The sequence below is a fragment of the Trichechus manatus genome, unplaced genomic scaffold, assembly GCF_000243295.1.
Source record: "Trichechus manatus latirostris isolate Lorelei unplaced genomic scaffold, TriManLat1.0 scaffold00232, whole genome shotgun sequence".
Taxonomy (NCBI): domain Eukaryota; kingdom Metazoa; phylum Chordata; class Mammalia; order Sirenia; family Trichechidae; genus Trichechus; species Trichechus manatus.
Genome location: NW_004444168.1, coordinates 527896 through 540997, shown reverse-complemented (window position 1 = coordinate 540997; position 13102 = coordinate 527896). Strand labels below are relative to the sequence as shown.

The following is a 13102-nucleotide window of genomic DNA, read 5'->3' as shown; positions in this document are numbered from 1 at the left end:
CTAATTTATGAAACCGTCTCTAACACCCAAGTTCAATAAGTTTGATGGTGATGATATACAAGTAGTATTAAGAACAGTTGATCAGAACTTCCAGTTAAATGTGTCAGATGAAAAGTATGAGATTGCCTGCTTTCCATTTTGAGCTTCCCCCGACCCTAGAATGATAGTAAAGGAACTGAAAAGGCATAAACCCACACGGACAAAAATAACAGTGGTGGACTTTTGCTTTGACCTTTCCGTTGTAATTATAAATAGTTAAGGATGTCCTACAATCTAAGGAAAACCAGCATCATGCAAAAGAAGCTCTAAAATAAACAAATACATCACCTGGCAACTGAAGAAAAACCAATTAAAGCAATAAGGCAGAATTCTAATTAACATCCGTCAGTAAGGACCAAGTAAGATCAGTGAAAATAACAAGATATCTAAATACCTTCTGGGGAAATTTTAAAGAATACAAGTATGAGGAGACAATTCTAAAACCTCCTTGAGAGAGGAAAAAAAAAAACCTACAAGGGAATGGTATCAAACATGTCAGCTGGAACACGAAGTACTGTAAGGCATTGTAAAATATAAAATGATTCTAAGATAATATAATTTTAACCTAAATTCTATGCCCAGACAACTTTCTTTTAAGAATTAGAGCACAATAAATATTTTTAAAACTACCTGTGAACCCTCACTGGAAAAAAAAAAATCCTCAAGAACCTACAAACAAAATAATAAATGTTACCTGAAAAAGGAGGATGATGTGGGATTCAGCAACCTGCAGTAAATAAAGAAATGAGAAAATTTTCACTATAGTTTAAATGTTAATAATTTGGTTGTGAAACATACTGGTATAGGAAGAAACAATGCTTTTAAAAGACAGAGCATAAAAAATTAAGTGTAGGATAAAGAAGATTTGAATACAAAATTAACAAACTTCACTTAATAAATATATAGCAATTTACCCTCTAAAAATAGAGATAAACGTTATTTTCAGGTGCATTTGGGTACAAATTAATAGAATGTAACAGAATAATATTTTAAATGGTTGAAATCATCACAGCATATTCTCCAAACTCAAGGTAATGAAAATAGAAGACAAAAAATAATTTGCCATCTTGCTATTTGTTTTCTATTTGTTTCATCTGCTCTTGTTCCCTTTTCTCTCCTTCCCTGCCTTCTTTTGGATTGAGTATTTTTAAATGTCTGTTTTATCTCCTTTTGCTTAATTATTAGGAGCTCTGGTGGTACAGTGGTTAAAGCACTCAGCTGCTAACCGAAAGTTCGGTGGTTTGAACCCACTAGCCACTCTGTGGGAGAAAGATGTGGCAATCTGCTTCCATAAAGATTTACAGCCTTGGAAATCCTATGGGGCAGTTCTGCTGTTTCCTTTAGGGTTGCTATGAGTTGGAATTGACTCGACGGCAGTGGGTTTGGTTTGGTGTGGTTGACTTATTAGCTATAACTCTTTATTATTTTAGTTATTTTTGGGGGGTTTCTAGTATAAGAACCTTATAACAAATGGAATGAGAATTTCTCTTTCCCAGTATTGATGTTTCAATCCCAGGGAAGACTAAATGGCCCTTCCCATCCCTGAACAAATGAAAGTGGACAGGGACCTTGATCAGTCTGAATTCCTGCAGCAGCCTTTCTAGAAGTTCATGGAGTCGGGAAGGAGTTCACTAAAGGAATCAAGAAAGAGGAATGTAATAGTGCACTAGGCAAAAAAAAAAACCCATAACTAACATAGGTCACAGGTGAACAAATCACAGACAGAGTTACAGATTGGCAGGTAGAGACTTCACATACATTTGCTGTAAATTTCCAGTGTATCTTGTCGACAATACTGAACTTGGCCACAGAAAGCAGGAACAAATTTTTATGGCATTTTCCTTCTGCTTGTACTCTTTAGGGCACTCATTTGCCAGTGACACCTCTATATCGTTGTTTCCTGTAAAGCTGAAAAAGAAGCTAAATACTCTACCAAATTTTATATTCAACTTTTATTAGCATTCCAGAAAAATTTGCACTCACAATCTAAGCACTTCTGTAAGGCTGAGATTCTCAACCTTGGCACTATTGACATTTTGTACCAAATAATTCTTTGTTGTGGGAGGCTGCCCTGTGCCTGGGACAGCATCCCAGGCCTCTACCCACTTGATGTCAGTAACACCTTCCTCTAATCAGAACATGCCTGTAAAAACGTGTTGCTGTCGAGTTGATTCTGACTCATGGTGACCCCATGTGTTACAGAGTAGAACTGCTCCATAGGATTTTCTTGGCTGTAATCTTTACAGAAGCAGATCTCCAGGCCTTTCTTCCACAGCATCTCTGGGTAGGTTCAAACCTCCAGCCTTTAGGTTAGTAGTCAAGCACAGTTTGTGCCACCTAGGGACCCTATTCCCTGTGGAAGCAAAATTGCTCCTGGTGAAGAATCACTGTGTTATGGGTTACACTGTGTCCCCCCAAAAAACGTAAGTTGAAGTTCTAACTGCTGGAACCTCAGAATGTGACATTGTTTGGAAACAAGGTTGTTGCAGATGTAATTAGTTAACATGTGGTCGCGCTGGAGTAAGATGGGCCCTAATCTCTTTGTGTTTGCAGTTCTTATAATAAGAGAAAACAGAGACATAGAGATACACACAGATGCAGAGGGAAGACAGTCATGTGAGGACTGAGGCAGAGATCAGAGTTATGAGGCCACAAGCCAAGAAATGCCTGGGGCCACCAGAAGCTAGAAGAGGCAAGGAAAGATTCTTCTCCTAGAGCCTTCTGAGAGAGCATAGTCCTGCCAACACCTTGATTTCGGACCAGTCCCTGGAGAAGGACATCATGCTTGGTGAGGTAGAGGATCAGCTAAAAAGAGGAAGACCCTCGACAAGATGGATTGACAAAGTGGCTGCAGCAATGCACTGAAACAACAAAGATTGTGAGGATGGCGCAGGACCTGGCAGTGTTTCGTTCTGTTTTACGTAGGGTCGCTGTGAGTCAGAACCAACTCAACAGCACCTAACAACAACAACAACAGTCTTCAGAACTGTGAGAGAATAGCAACCTGTGTACAACGGAACAAAACACCGCTGGTGCTGTGCCATCCTCACAATCGTTGTTATGCTTGAGCCCGTTGTTGCAGCCACTGTGTCAGTCCATCTCATTGAGGGTCTTCCCCTTTCTCGATGACACTCTACCAAGCATGATGTCTTTCTCCAGGGACTGGTCCCTCCTGATAACATGTCCAAAGTGTGTTAGAGGAAGTCTCCCCATCCTTGCTTGTAAGGAGCGTTCTGGCTGTACTTCTCCCAAGACAGATTTGTTCATTTTTCTGGCAGCCCATGGTACATTCAGTATTCTTTGCTAACACCGTGGTTCAAAGGCATAAAATCTTTTTTGGTCTTCTTTATTCAGTGTCCAGCTTTCTCATACATATGAAGTGATTGAAAACACCATGGCTTGGGTCAGACGCACCTTAGTCCTAAGTGACATCTTCGCTTTTTAACACTTTAAAGGTCTTTTGCAGAAGATTTGCCCAGTGCAATGCATCTTTTGATTTCTTAACTGCTTCCGTGGGTGTTGATTGTGGGTCCAAGTAAAATGAAATCCCTGACAACGTCAATATTTTGTCCGTTTATCATGATGTTGCTTATCAGTCCAGCTGCAAGGATTTTTGTTTTCATTATGTAGAGGTGTAATCCATACTGAAGGCTGTAGTCTTTGATCTTCATCAGTAAGTGCTTCAAGTCTTCACTCTGAGCAAGCAAGTTTGTGCCATTTGCATATGCAGGTTGTTAATGAGTCTTCCTCCAATCCTGATGCCTCATTCTTCTTCATATAATCCAGCTTCTCAGATTATTTGCTCAGCCTATAGACTGAATAAGTATGTTTAAAGGATACAACCCTGATGCACACCTTTCCTGATTTTAAAACACTCAGCATCCACTTGTTCTGTTCAAATGACTGCCTTTTTGGTCTATGTACAGGTTCCACATGAGCACAATTACAAGTTCTAGAATTCACATTCTTTGTAATGTTATCCATAATTTGTTATGATCCACACAGTTGAATGCCTTTGCATAGTCAATAAAACACAGGTAAATATCTTTCTGGTATTCTCTGCTTTCAGCCAAGATCCATCTGACATCAGCAATGATTTCCCTCATTCCATGACCTTTTCTGAATCTGGCTTGAATTTCTGGCAGTTCCCTGTCGATGCACTGTTGCAACCACTTTTGAATGATCTTCAGCAAAATTTAACTTGTGTGTGATATTAATGATATTGTTCGATAATGTCTGCATTCTTTTGGATCACATTTCTTTGGAATGGGTATAAATATGGATCTCTTCCTGTCGGTTTTCCAGGTAGCTGTCCTCCAGATTTATTGGCATAGATGAGTGAGCACTTCCAGTGCTGCATCCATTTGTTGAAACATCTCAGTTGGTATTCCATCAGTTCCTGGAGCCTTGTTTTTCACCGATGCCTTTGGTGCAGCTTAGACTTTTCCCTTCAGTGCCATCCGTTCTTGATCATATGCTACCTCCTGAAATGGATAAATGTCCACCAATTCTATTTGGTACAGTGACTCAGTGTATTCCTGCTATCTTCCTTTGATTATTCCTATGTTGTTTGATCTTTTCCCCATAGAATCCTTCAGTATTGCAACTTGAGGCTTGGATTTTCTCTTCAGTTCTTTCAGCTTGAGAAATGCTGAGCATGTTCTTCCCTTTTGGTTTTCTAACTCTAGGTCTTTGCATGTTTCATTATAATACTTTACTTTGTCTTGAGCCAGCCTTTGAAATATTCTGTTCATCTCTTTTACTTCATGATTTCTTCTTTCGCTTTAGCTAGTCTATGAAGGAAGGTGTATATATACACATACATACATACGTATATAATAAAGAAAGAAAAAAAAACAGTTGCTGTCAAGTTGACCCCGACTCATGATGACCGATGTGTGTCAGAGTAGAACTGTGCTTCGTAGGGTTTTCAGTGGCTGATTTTTCAAAAGTATATTTCCAGGCCTTTCTTCTGAGGCACCTCTGGGTAAACTCGAACCTCCATCCTTTTGTTTAGCAGCTGAGTGCATTAACCATTTGAACCCACTCATATATTGTACCCCATCCATGAGAAGGGGGTAGCTGTTATTGTTTACTTGAAATATTCTATATTTGAATTTTATCATCACTTATTACAGTCATAATTTAGAAAACTTAGAAAGAGATTTCCTTTTAAAGCACTTGATAAACAAACCAAGCATTTCTTCTTTGATAACTATTTCTTTAATTTGCTGTTGTTTCTTTAGCCCTAGTTCACATTCTGAATGTATCACCAAGTCTGAGATTTATTTTTTTTCTTTTAACTCATGATTAAACAGCCATGTAGTATAAATATTTGTGAATGGGGTTCATGTTGGGAAAAAAACAACATACTTAGCAGCACAAAGGTAATCTGACACATCACATTTAATTATTGCATTTACTTTGAGAACAGAGACTGGACTGTATGTATTTTTATATCGCAAACCCTACAGAGCATCTGCATCTTGAGGACCCTCAGGAAATATATCCTGAAAGAATTAGTAATTCTGAAGCTTCATTGGCATGATTTTGATTACTCTTCTGTTTACTTTGTCAAACCAAGTTTTCTGGGCAGGCTGAGGGAGGAGTTGGAGAGAGCTAGATGCAGTGAAAATCCCTCTGAGGGAAGAACAAGGTGCCTTTCTGTTTAAGGCGGACAAGAGATGTCAGAGAGCAAAGGAATGGGCTAGGGAGTAAGGAAGGAAAAGGATGATTTGTGGGGGTAGCTGCTGCCCCTCTCTCCCCTCTGCCACCAGCTTCCTGCGGAAGCCTCAAGCTGGCTTCCTGCGAGGGTCAAATGTTCTCTCTTCAGTGAAGGCAGGCACCCCTCCTGCAAGAGGAGACTCAGCACCTCAGAACAATCCAGTGCCTGCCCATGTGGCACTTCTACTCCTATAGGACTCTAGTTCAACTCCACACCCCCACACAAAGGGAAAGGCACAGCCACCTGGGCCTCTTGAGGTCAGGGTTGTGGATACCGGGAGAGCCTGGCTTGCAAGGTGAGGTAATTTATACAATGTAAGGGATTCATGAAGGTACAGTGCAGTCCATCTACCTTAGTTACCAAATAGATTCCCTTTGCTTCATCCTCCTGTGGAAGTAGTCAAGGCAGGGAAGTTGGTCGAGGTGACCTTCCAGAGCTGAATCTGTGCTTCTTAAAATAAAAGCATCCTAAGAGAATTGAGAAGGGGAGGGGAGGCTGTGGATGTTGAGGGCAAAAACCTGACTCCGCGGAGCATTGTTGGTATGAAACTGTATTAGTTAGACACAGGCACTCAGCTCAATAACCTCAGGTATCTCTCAGAAATTGAAACGAAATGAACTGGCTCTTTTACTCCTTTCTGGTTATACTCTCCCTGGGCTAAAAAGGAGAATGAAAATGTGTCTTCTAACCTGTTTGAATGGCTGCAAACTGCCTGAGGAGATGTCTTCCTCTGCAGAGGGAACTCAGAGCTCCTAAGAGCCCTGGTGGCACAGTGGTTAAGCACTTGACTGCTAACTGAAAGGTCCGTGGTTCAAACCCACCAGCTACCCCTCAGCAGAAAGATGTGGCAGTCTGCTTCAGTAAAGAGTTATAGCCTTTGAAACTGTATGGGGCAGTTCTGCTCTGTCCTGTAGGGTCACTATGAGTTGGCATCCACTTGATGGCAACGGGTTTGGGTTTTTTTTTTGGTTTTAGGGACACACCAAGGGAAGGCAAGAGCTGCGACAAACTGGGAGCCCCAGGGGGCAGGCAGCAGGGGTGCCTACAGGTCTGGGTCTTCTCTGCTCTCCTTATGAGACTGGCTGCGTGGTGACAGTTTGGGGGCTCTATCCATGGCTGGGTGTGGCCAGGCGAATGTCCAGGTGTGTCAGGTCTGTGTATGTGTGGGAGCCCATGGTTCCTGCTCTCAGGCTTGTGGAGGGGCTTTCTACAGAGCTATGTGAGGGGCTAGGTGATTCCAGGTCCGGTGGAGCCAGGTGCTGGTCTGCACAGGTGGTGTGTGACCAGGTTGTGTGCAGTGCTTTGAGGGCGAGAGGGTGTTGCGAAGTGCTCAGTGTGTAGTGGGGGGAGGTATACAGGAATGTGCAGAGGTATTGTGGGAAACTTGGAGGGACTTGTAGGTGTCAAAATAATCAAAGCACAAAAAGAATTAAAGCATATAGGGCTTATTCGAGCAGTGAATTTGTATGCCCACAAGGAGACCTCTCTGTTCAAAAGAGACAGGAAGGCTCGTCTTATGCTAGTTACAATGAGTTGTTAAGGAGAAAAGGGAAATATAGAATAGAAAATTAACCCTTGGCTAACCTTTGGCATGATTGAATCATGTTCCCTCCCTGAGGTCAGCTGATATCAGGCAACAAGGTGGACTGGCCAGCCCCCCGCGCATTTGCACAAATTCGCATGTGTCCTCCAGAAGCTTTAAGTAATAAACCAGAGCCACTGCCCTCAAGTCGATTCTAACTCATAGTGACCCTGTAGAGTTTCCAAGGCTGTAAATCTCTATGGAAGCAGACTGCCACATCTTTCTCCCGTGGAGCTGCTGGTGGTTTCGAACTGCCAACCTTTCGATTAGCAGTTGATCGCTTTAACCACTGAGCTACCAGGGCTCCCAACTAATAAAGGCATCTCAATTACACAAGAAATGTTAAGGTCTTAAAATTATCTTTCAGGAAACAAGGAAGGGAACTATATTACTTTGAGTAAAGTTAAATTCTTTGCACAAGTTTATGTTTAACAGATGTCACAAAGGGGGATTTGTGTGATTTTATGGTCGCCGTGTCTCTATTGTGTCTCCTCTATTTCTATTTCTCTGTTCTTGGGTATATTCCACAATGGTAAGTAACTTTTGTGAATTTTCCTGTGCCCTCAGAGGACTCTGTCAACCTGGTCCTCGATTTCTCTCTTTAACAAGGGTCATTTGTGGGGCTGTGTAGGGAGGGTGTATACGGAGGGTGACTATTTGGAGGACAGTGTAAGGTCCAGTAGGGGACTTTGTGGGCCTGCATGAAACTGTGTGAGAAATTGTGGTGGAGGCTAAGTAGAAAACTGTGTGTGAGGGGGAGGGTCTCTGTGAGGGGATGTGTGTGAGACTTTAGTGTTAGGTCAAACTTCTAGGGTTGTAAGGATTAACATGGTGACCCCATGTGTTAAGAGTAGAACTGCTCCATTTGGTTTTCTGGACTGTATTCTTGACAGAAGCAGTTTGCCAGGCTTTTCTTCCACAGAGTCACTGGGTGGGTTCAAACCACCAACTTTTAGGTTAGCAGCCAATCACAAATTGCTTGCGCCACCCAGGCTCCTCATGTGTGGGAGTTTGTGTGGGCCTTTGTGACAGGCTGGGCACCACACAGGGCTGTGGGGGGGTGGGGCTGTGTGAGAGCATGGGTGTGCAGTACTGGGGGGCACCTTTGTGTAGCTTTGTCCTGGGGGCTGGCTGTGAGTTGTGTGCAGGGATGTAAGTGGAGGGCTTGGTGGGGGGTTGTTAAGGCTGTGGGGGCGGGGGTGACCTCTGTATTGGGATTGTGATCTGGGCTAAGTGCATCGGTGTGACGTTGTGCAGGGCTGAGTGCGGCTGGATAAATGGTGGCAGTGGCCCAGGACTGCCCCTACAGCTTTGCCATCTGAAGATGGGCTGTGCTTCCTTAGGGTTCGGAGCTCTCCAAATGCAGGGATTTATTCTTTCTGTGTGACTGACATGAAGCAAAGAGACTCCAGGGATTCATGAGGTGAACGAAAAGAGCAATGTGGTCCTTCCAGTGCTGCTTTGTGGCTGATCCTTATGCACATCGTACTGAAGACACTTTCTAACGCTTCAGTTTGTGCTTTCTCAACAGGACAATGTGGATCTTGGAGAGCTGATGTTTTCCCTCTGCTATCTTCCAACTGCTGGCAGGTTGACCATTACTATCATAAAAGCAAGGAATTTAAAGGCAATGGACATAACAGGAGCATCAGGTGAGACATTCTCAAATTCAGCCTTCCATGTATGATTCTAAACTTTATGAAGTTTTTAGTATAGTAGTAAAGCACTTGGACTCTGGAACCAAATCTCCTGGATATTAATCCCAGTCCTACCACCTAATACTTGTGTGCCTTTGGGCAAATCACTTAACCTCTCTGAGCTTCTGATTCCCCATCTGTAAAATGAGAATAATAATAGCATCTGGCTCATTGGGTTGTTGTAATATTAGTAAAACCTTAATAACAGTGTCTGGTAATACTAAATGCTATGTAATGTTGGCTATCATTGTTATTATTATTATTATTCTCTCATAGGTCTTCTCCTTCACCATAATTGTGACTAGACCTACAGTTTTGCACATGCTGATATAGCTTATCTAATTGGTTCTTTCCTCAGATATAAGCGGTCACCCTCTCAGTCTTACTGAAGTTTGAAGACAGTCTTATCTCCTTATGAGAGGCCTATCAGTGAATTATGCAGTTTTGTTTTCAGATGCATGTACATTTAAATTCTAAGCCGTAACAAAAGTGTGCTCCCTCCCTCAACAGGAAATGCCCCAATATGCAGTTACATCTATACAAGCCACCTCTGCAGGAGTTCCCCAAATGTGGTCACAGAACACGCAGTACAGTGGCTCACAATTATTGAAATCAAAGACATCAGATGAAGTGTGTTCTGTTTCCCACCCTCCAGTGTTTTTCCAAGCAGAAAAAAGATGTGGCCCCTTTGGTCCTCTAAGTCCCTCCTGGGCAATGGTGTAAGAGTCAGGGCAAGACATGGTTATGCAGGTGAAGAGAGAAGGAGAATTCCCCGCTGAGCAGGAGGATGGTGAGGACACCAGTGAGACTAGGAGAGCCCCGCCTGGAGCAGAGGCCAGCCTTGCCCCCATCACAGCCTTTCTCCATGAGCAAGCCTGTGTCCTTTCTCTTCTTGACATGCTGAACTGCTTTCTCTTTTGCAGCCTGACTGCTGGTAGCATTAGGGATTTGAGGCTACCTAATTTACCTCCAGATGTCTTTTGTGTTCTCTAGAAATTTGGCTTCCCCCTTTCCTAAAGTCCTGATCTATGAGAAAAGACTACCTGGGGTGGCTCAGAGCTGGGGCTCTGCAGCCTGTTTCCCCAAGGCCTTAGAAATGCCCTTCTATTTTCTTCCTGTCACAGCCAGGCAGGTCTTGAATTCTAGCTGGAATGTTTTCTGATTCGGCAACAGATGTTTTCATACTATTTTTAAATTTCACGCTTTTTGAGGAGACACTGTCCTGTGCTTTTTCTTTAATGAACGACTTAATTATTTTACTCTGGTCACTGCCCAGGTATCTTATTAATTAAAACCCTCCAACTCCAGTCCACAGACAGGTAAAGGAGCTCTGCGTATCGTGTTGCTGTTGTGTGTTGTTGAGTCAATTCTGTCTCACAGCGACCCTCTAGAACAGGATAGAACTGCCCCATAGGGTTTCCTAAGCTGCAATCTTTAGGGAAACAGACTGCCACATCTTTCTCCCAAGGAGCGGATGGTAGGTTCAAACCACCAACCTTGTGGTTAGCAGCTGGGCTCTTAACCACTGCGCCACCAGGATTCCTCTGTATATCATAGTCCAGGATAACTCATAATGACACAGCTACCAGACTAAATTTACGTTTATTCTCACAGTACCCCTGCTTCTCATGGTCTGTACAGATCCCTACGTGAAAGTCTCACTGATGTGTGATGGCAGACGGCTGAAGAAGAGGAAAACATCCACCAAGAGAAACACGCTGAATCCTGTTTACAATGAAGCCATAGTCTTTGATGTCCCTCCCGAGAACATTGACCAAATCCACTTGTCCATAGCGGTCATGGACTATGACCGGTGAGATTCCTGCAGCTCTTTCTTAGTGCAAGTCAGCTGTGCCCAGGGCGGGGAGGGCAGAGGGGTGTGCAGTCCATAGCTTCTTAGCTCGTGTCCCAGGCTGCAGGAAATGAGTCAAGTGAGCAACACGTGGAAAGCAGATTTACAAGAAGTCACCATTTTCCGAACCATGCTGCAGAGTCAGGCTTCCCAACTACCTCTCTGCTCTTCCCTTCTCTTCCTCCCCTTTCTTTCTTTCTTCTCCTCCATCACCCCCATCCCCACTTTTTCCCCTTTCACTCTCTCCATACCTCCTAGAGTCTCACCTTGGGCAACTGTGGCCCCAGAGGTCTTATCTTCCTCTCTCAGGCAACCATGCCTGCCCTTCTTTGGGAAGATTCCACTCAAAACAGCAGAATTGATTACCTTAGCCAGACTGTCAACATTTTTAAATACATAACTTCAATCTTTTTTTTTTCTTTCTCCCTAAGTGTTTAATAAAGATCATTTCCATCCACTTAAGTCTGAAAGCAAACACAGAAATGTTCTCTTGAAAATGCTAGAATCAGTGTGGATGACAGGGTACATTAAAATGTATAAGATGCTCAACTTTTTAATTAATACAGCACAGAAGAGATATTTATAGCCTTCATTGTAGCCAATTGTGTATTTAAAGGACAGATTTGAAAAACAGTCATTTTAATATGCAACAGAAGTACCAACGGGGAATTATACATGTTAAACCAGTCATTAAACTGAAATACAAAGTCTCTTTTTAATTGGAAACCTTCCACGTGGCCTGGGCACAAAAATAAAAAATCATTCTGACTTCTAATATAATCTCGCAAATACTATTTGTAGCTAAAAAATTTGCCCAAATACCTCCGAAACATTGTCATTAAGACAGCTTCAGTGCCCCAAACACTCTCTCCAGCAGATGTCTGGGTAAAACATGACTGTCTTCAAACCTAAGGAGCATTTGGGTTGGCTCAGTTGCGCATGGGTGTGACAACCCACGCTGGTCAGTAGACCTTGCCCTGTCTCTTTCGGGCAGCACACTACACCAATAGTGTCAGGCCACAGGAGGGGACATCGCCCACCAACTGTGGAAGGCTACGCCAGCATTTTTCAAGCTATTGCCAAGTTTCCCGCATTGACAAATCTGATTATGTGAGCTCTGCTTCGGTTTAACTCTCAGTAAACTCATGAATCTGGACTTGAAAAATCCCTGGCAAGATTCATGGGGCTTCTGCATGTAGCTGATTTTAATGAGCTAGGATGAAATATCCTTCACATTACCTCCCCAACACAAATTGAAGGAGAAAAAATCATTCATGTGTACAGGAAGGAAAAAAAAAGAAAGAAAGAAAGAAAGTGTGTAAGTTTGGTTTCCAAAGAGTTAAAGGATGGGCCATATCATGCCAGTTATGCAAAGGACTTTTAACCAAAAATTGACGATGAAAAAAATTGGCCCAAGAAAGGGATCTACTCAGGGAAAGTTTCAGAAATATTAGCCCTGAGGATAAAGGCTGTAAGCTGGGAAATCTTGTTGGGTTAAAGAAACTAAGATAGGCTTATTAGGAAGAAGGGAGAGACCGAGTCCACAACACTCTCTATAAAAAGAAGGGGAGCAAGAAGAGCCAGGTGCTCCCTCCACTCTGCCCCCTTTGTGAGCTTATGGTTACAGCTACCAGACACTGAGCTGCTTCCTTACCCACTTTTGGTTGCCTCTTGCGAGAACTTGAATATCCATTATTGCAAGAAACTCCTTTCAGATGGCCTCCTTTTTATTACATGGAGTTGGAGGCCCAGAGGTCAACCTACTTTCAGAAGCAGAGCATACTGAACCTTAGCATGCATCAAGGAGTCCTTTGAAGAAAGGGTGCTTGGGAACAGTGTTGCCAAAGCCAGGGTGTGTGAGAGCCAGACTCTGCTGTTTCTCTCTGGGCCACCAAGTACAATATCGGACCCCAAGTTCTATTGGCTTGGTTAAGCTTGGCCTTTAGTTTTAAGTTAGGGAATGAAAAGAACCACCCTCCCCCATTTCTCCATCAGTTTAACTGAGTAGTTGTTGCTCTTACATACCAAAATTTTAAGAAAAACCTATTGTGAACCATTTTCACAGTGTAGGTCACAATGAGATTATCGGCGTGTGTCAAGTAGGCAACGAGGCTGAGAGGCTGGGCAGAGACCATTGGAGTGAAATGTTGTCATATCCTCGGAAGCCCATCGCTCACTGGCATTCCTTGGTAGAGGTAAGACCCTAA

The 13102-nt window shown here is 42.9% G+C and overlaps 1 protein-coding gene across 1 annotated transcript in view; it reads left to right on the top strand.

Annotated features, from left to right (window-relative positions):
- Positions 1–13102, top strand: part of SYT9 (synaptotagmin 9) — a 98391-nt gene extending 85289 nt beyond the window's left edge. Inside the window, exons 3-5 of the mRNA XM_012559265.1 lie at positions 8878–8998; positions 10685–10856; positions 12961–13102. Of these exons, the coding sequence (XP_012414719.1) occupies positions 8878–8998; positions 10685–10856; positions 12961–13102 (435 nt within the window). The remainder of the gene's footprint in view (positions 1–8877; positions 8999–10684; positions 10857–12960) is intronic.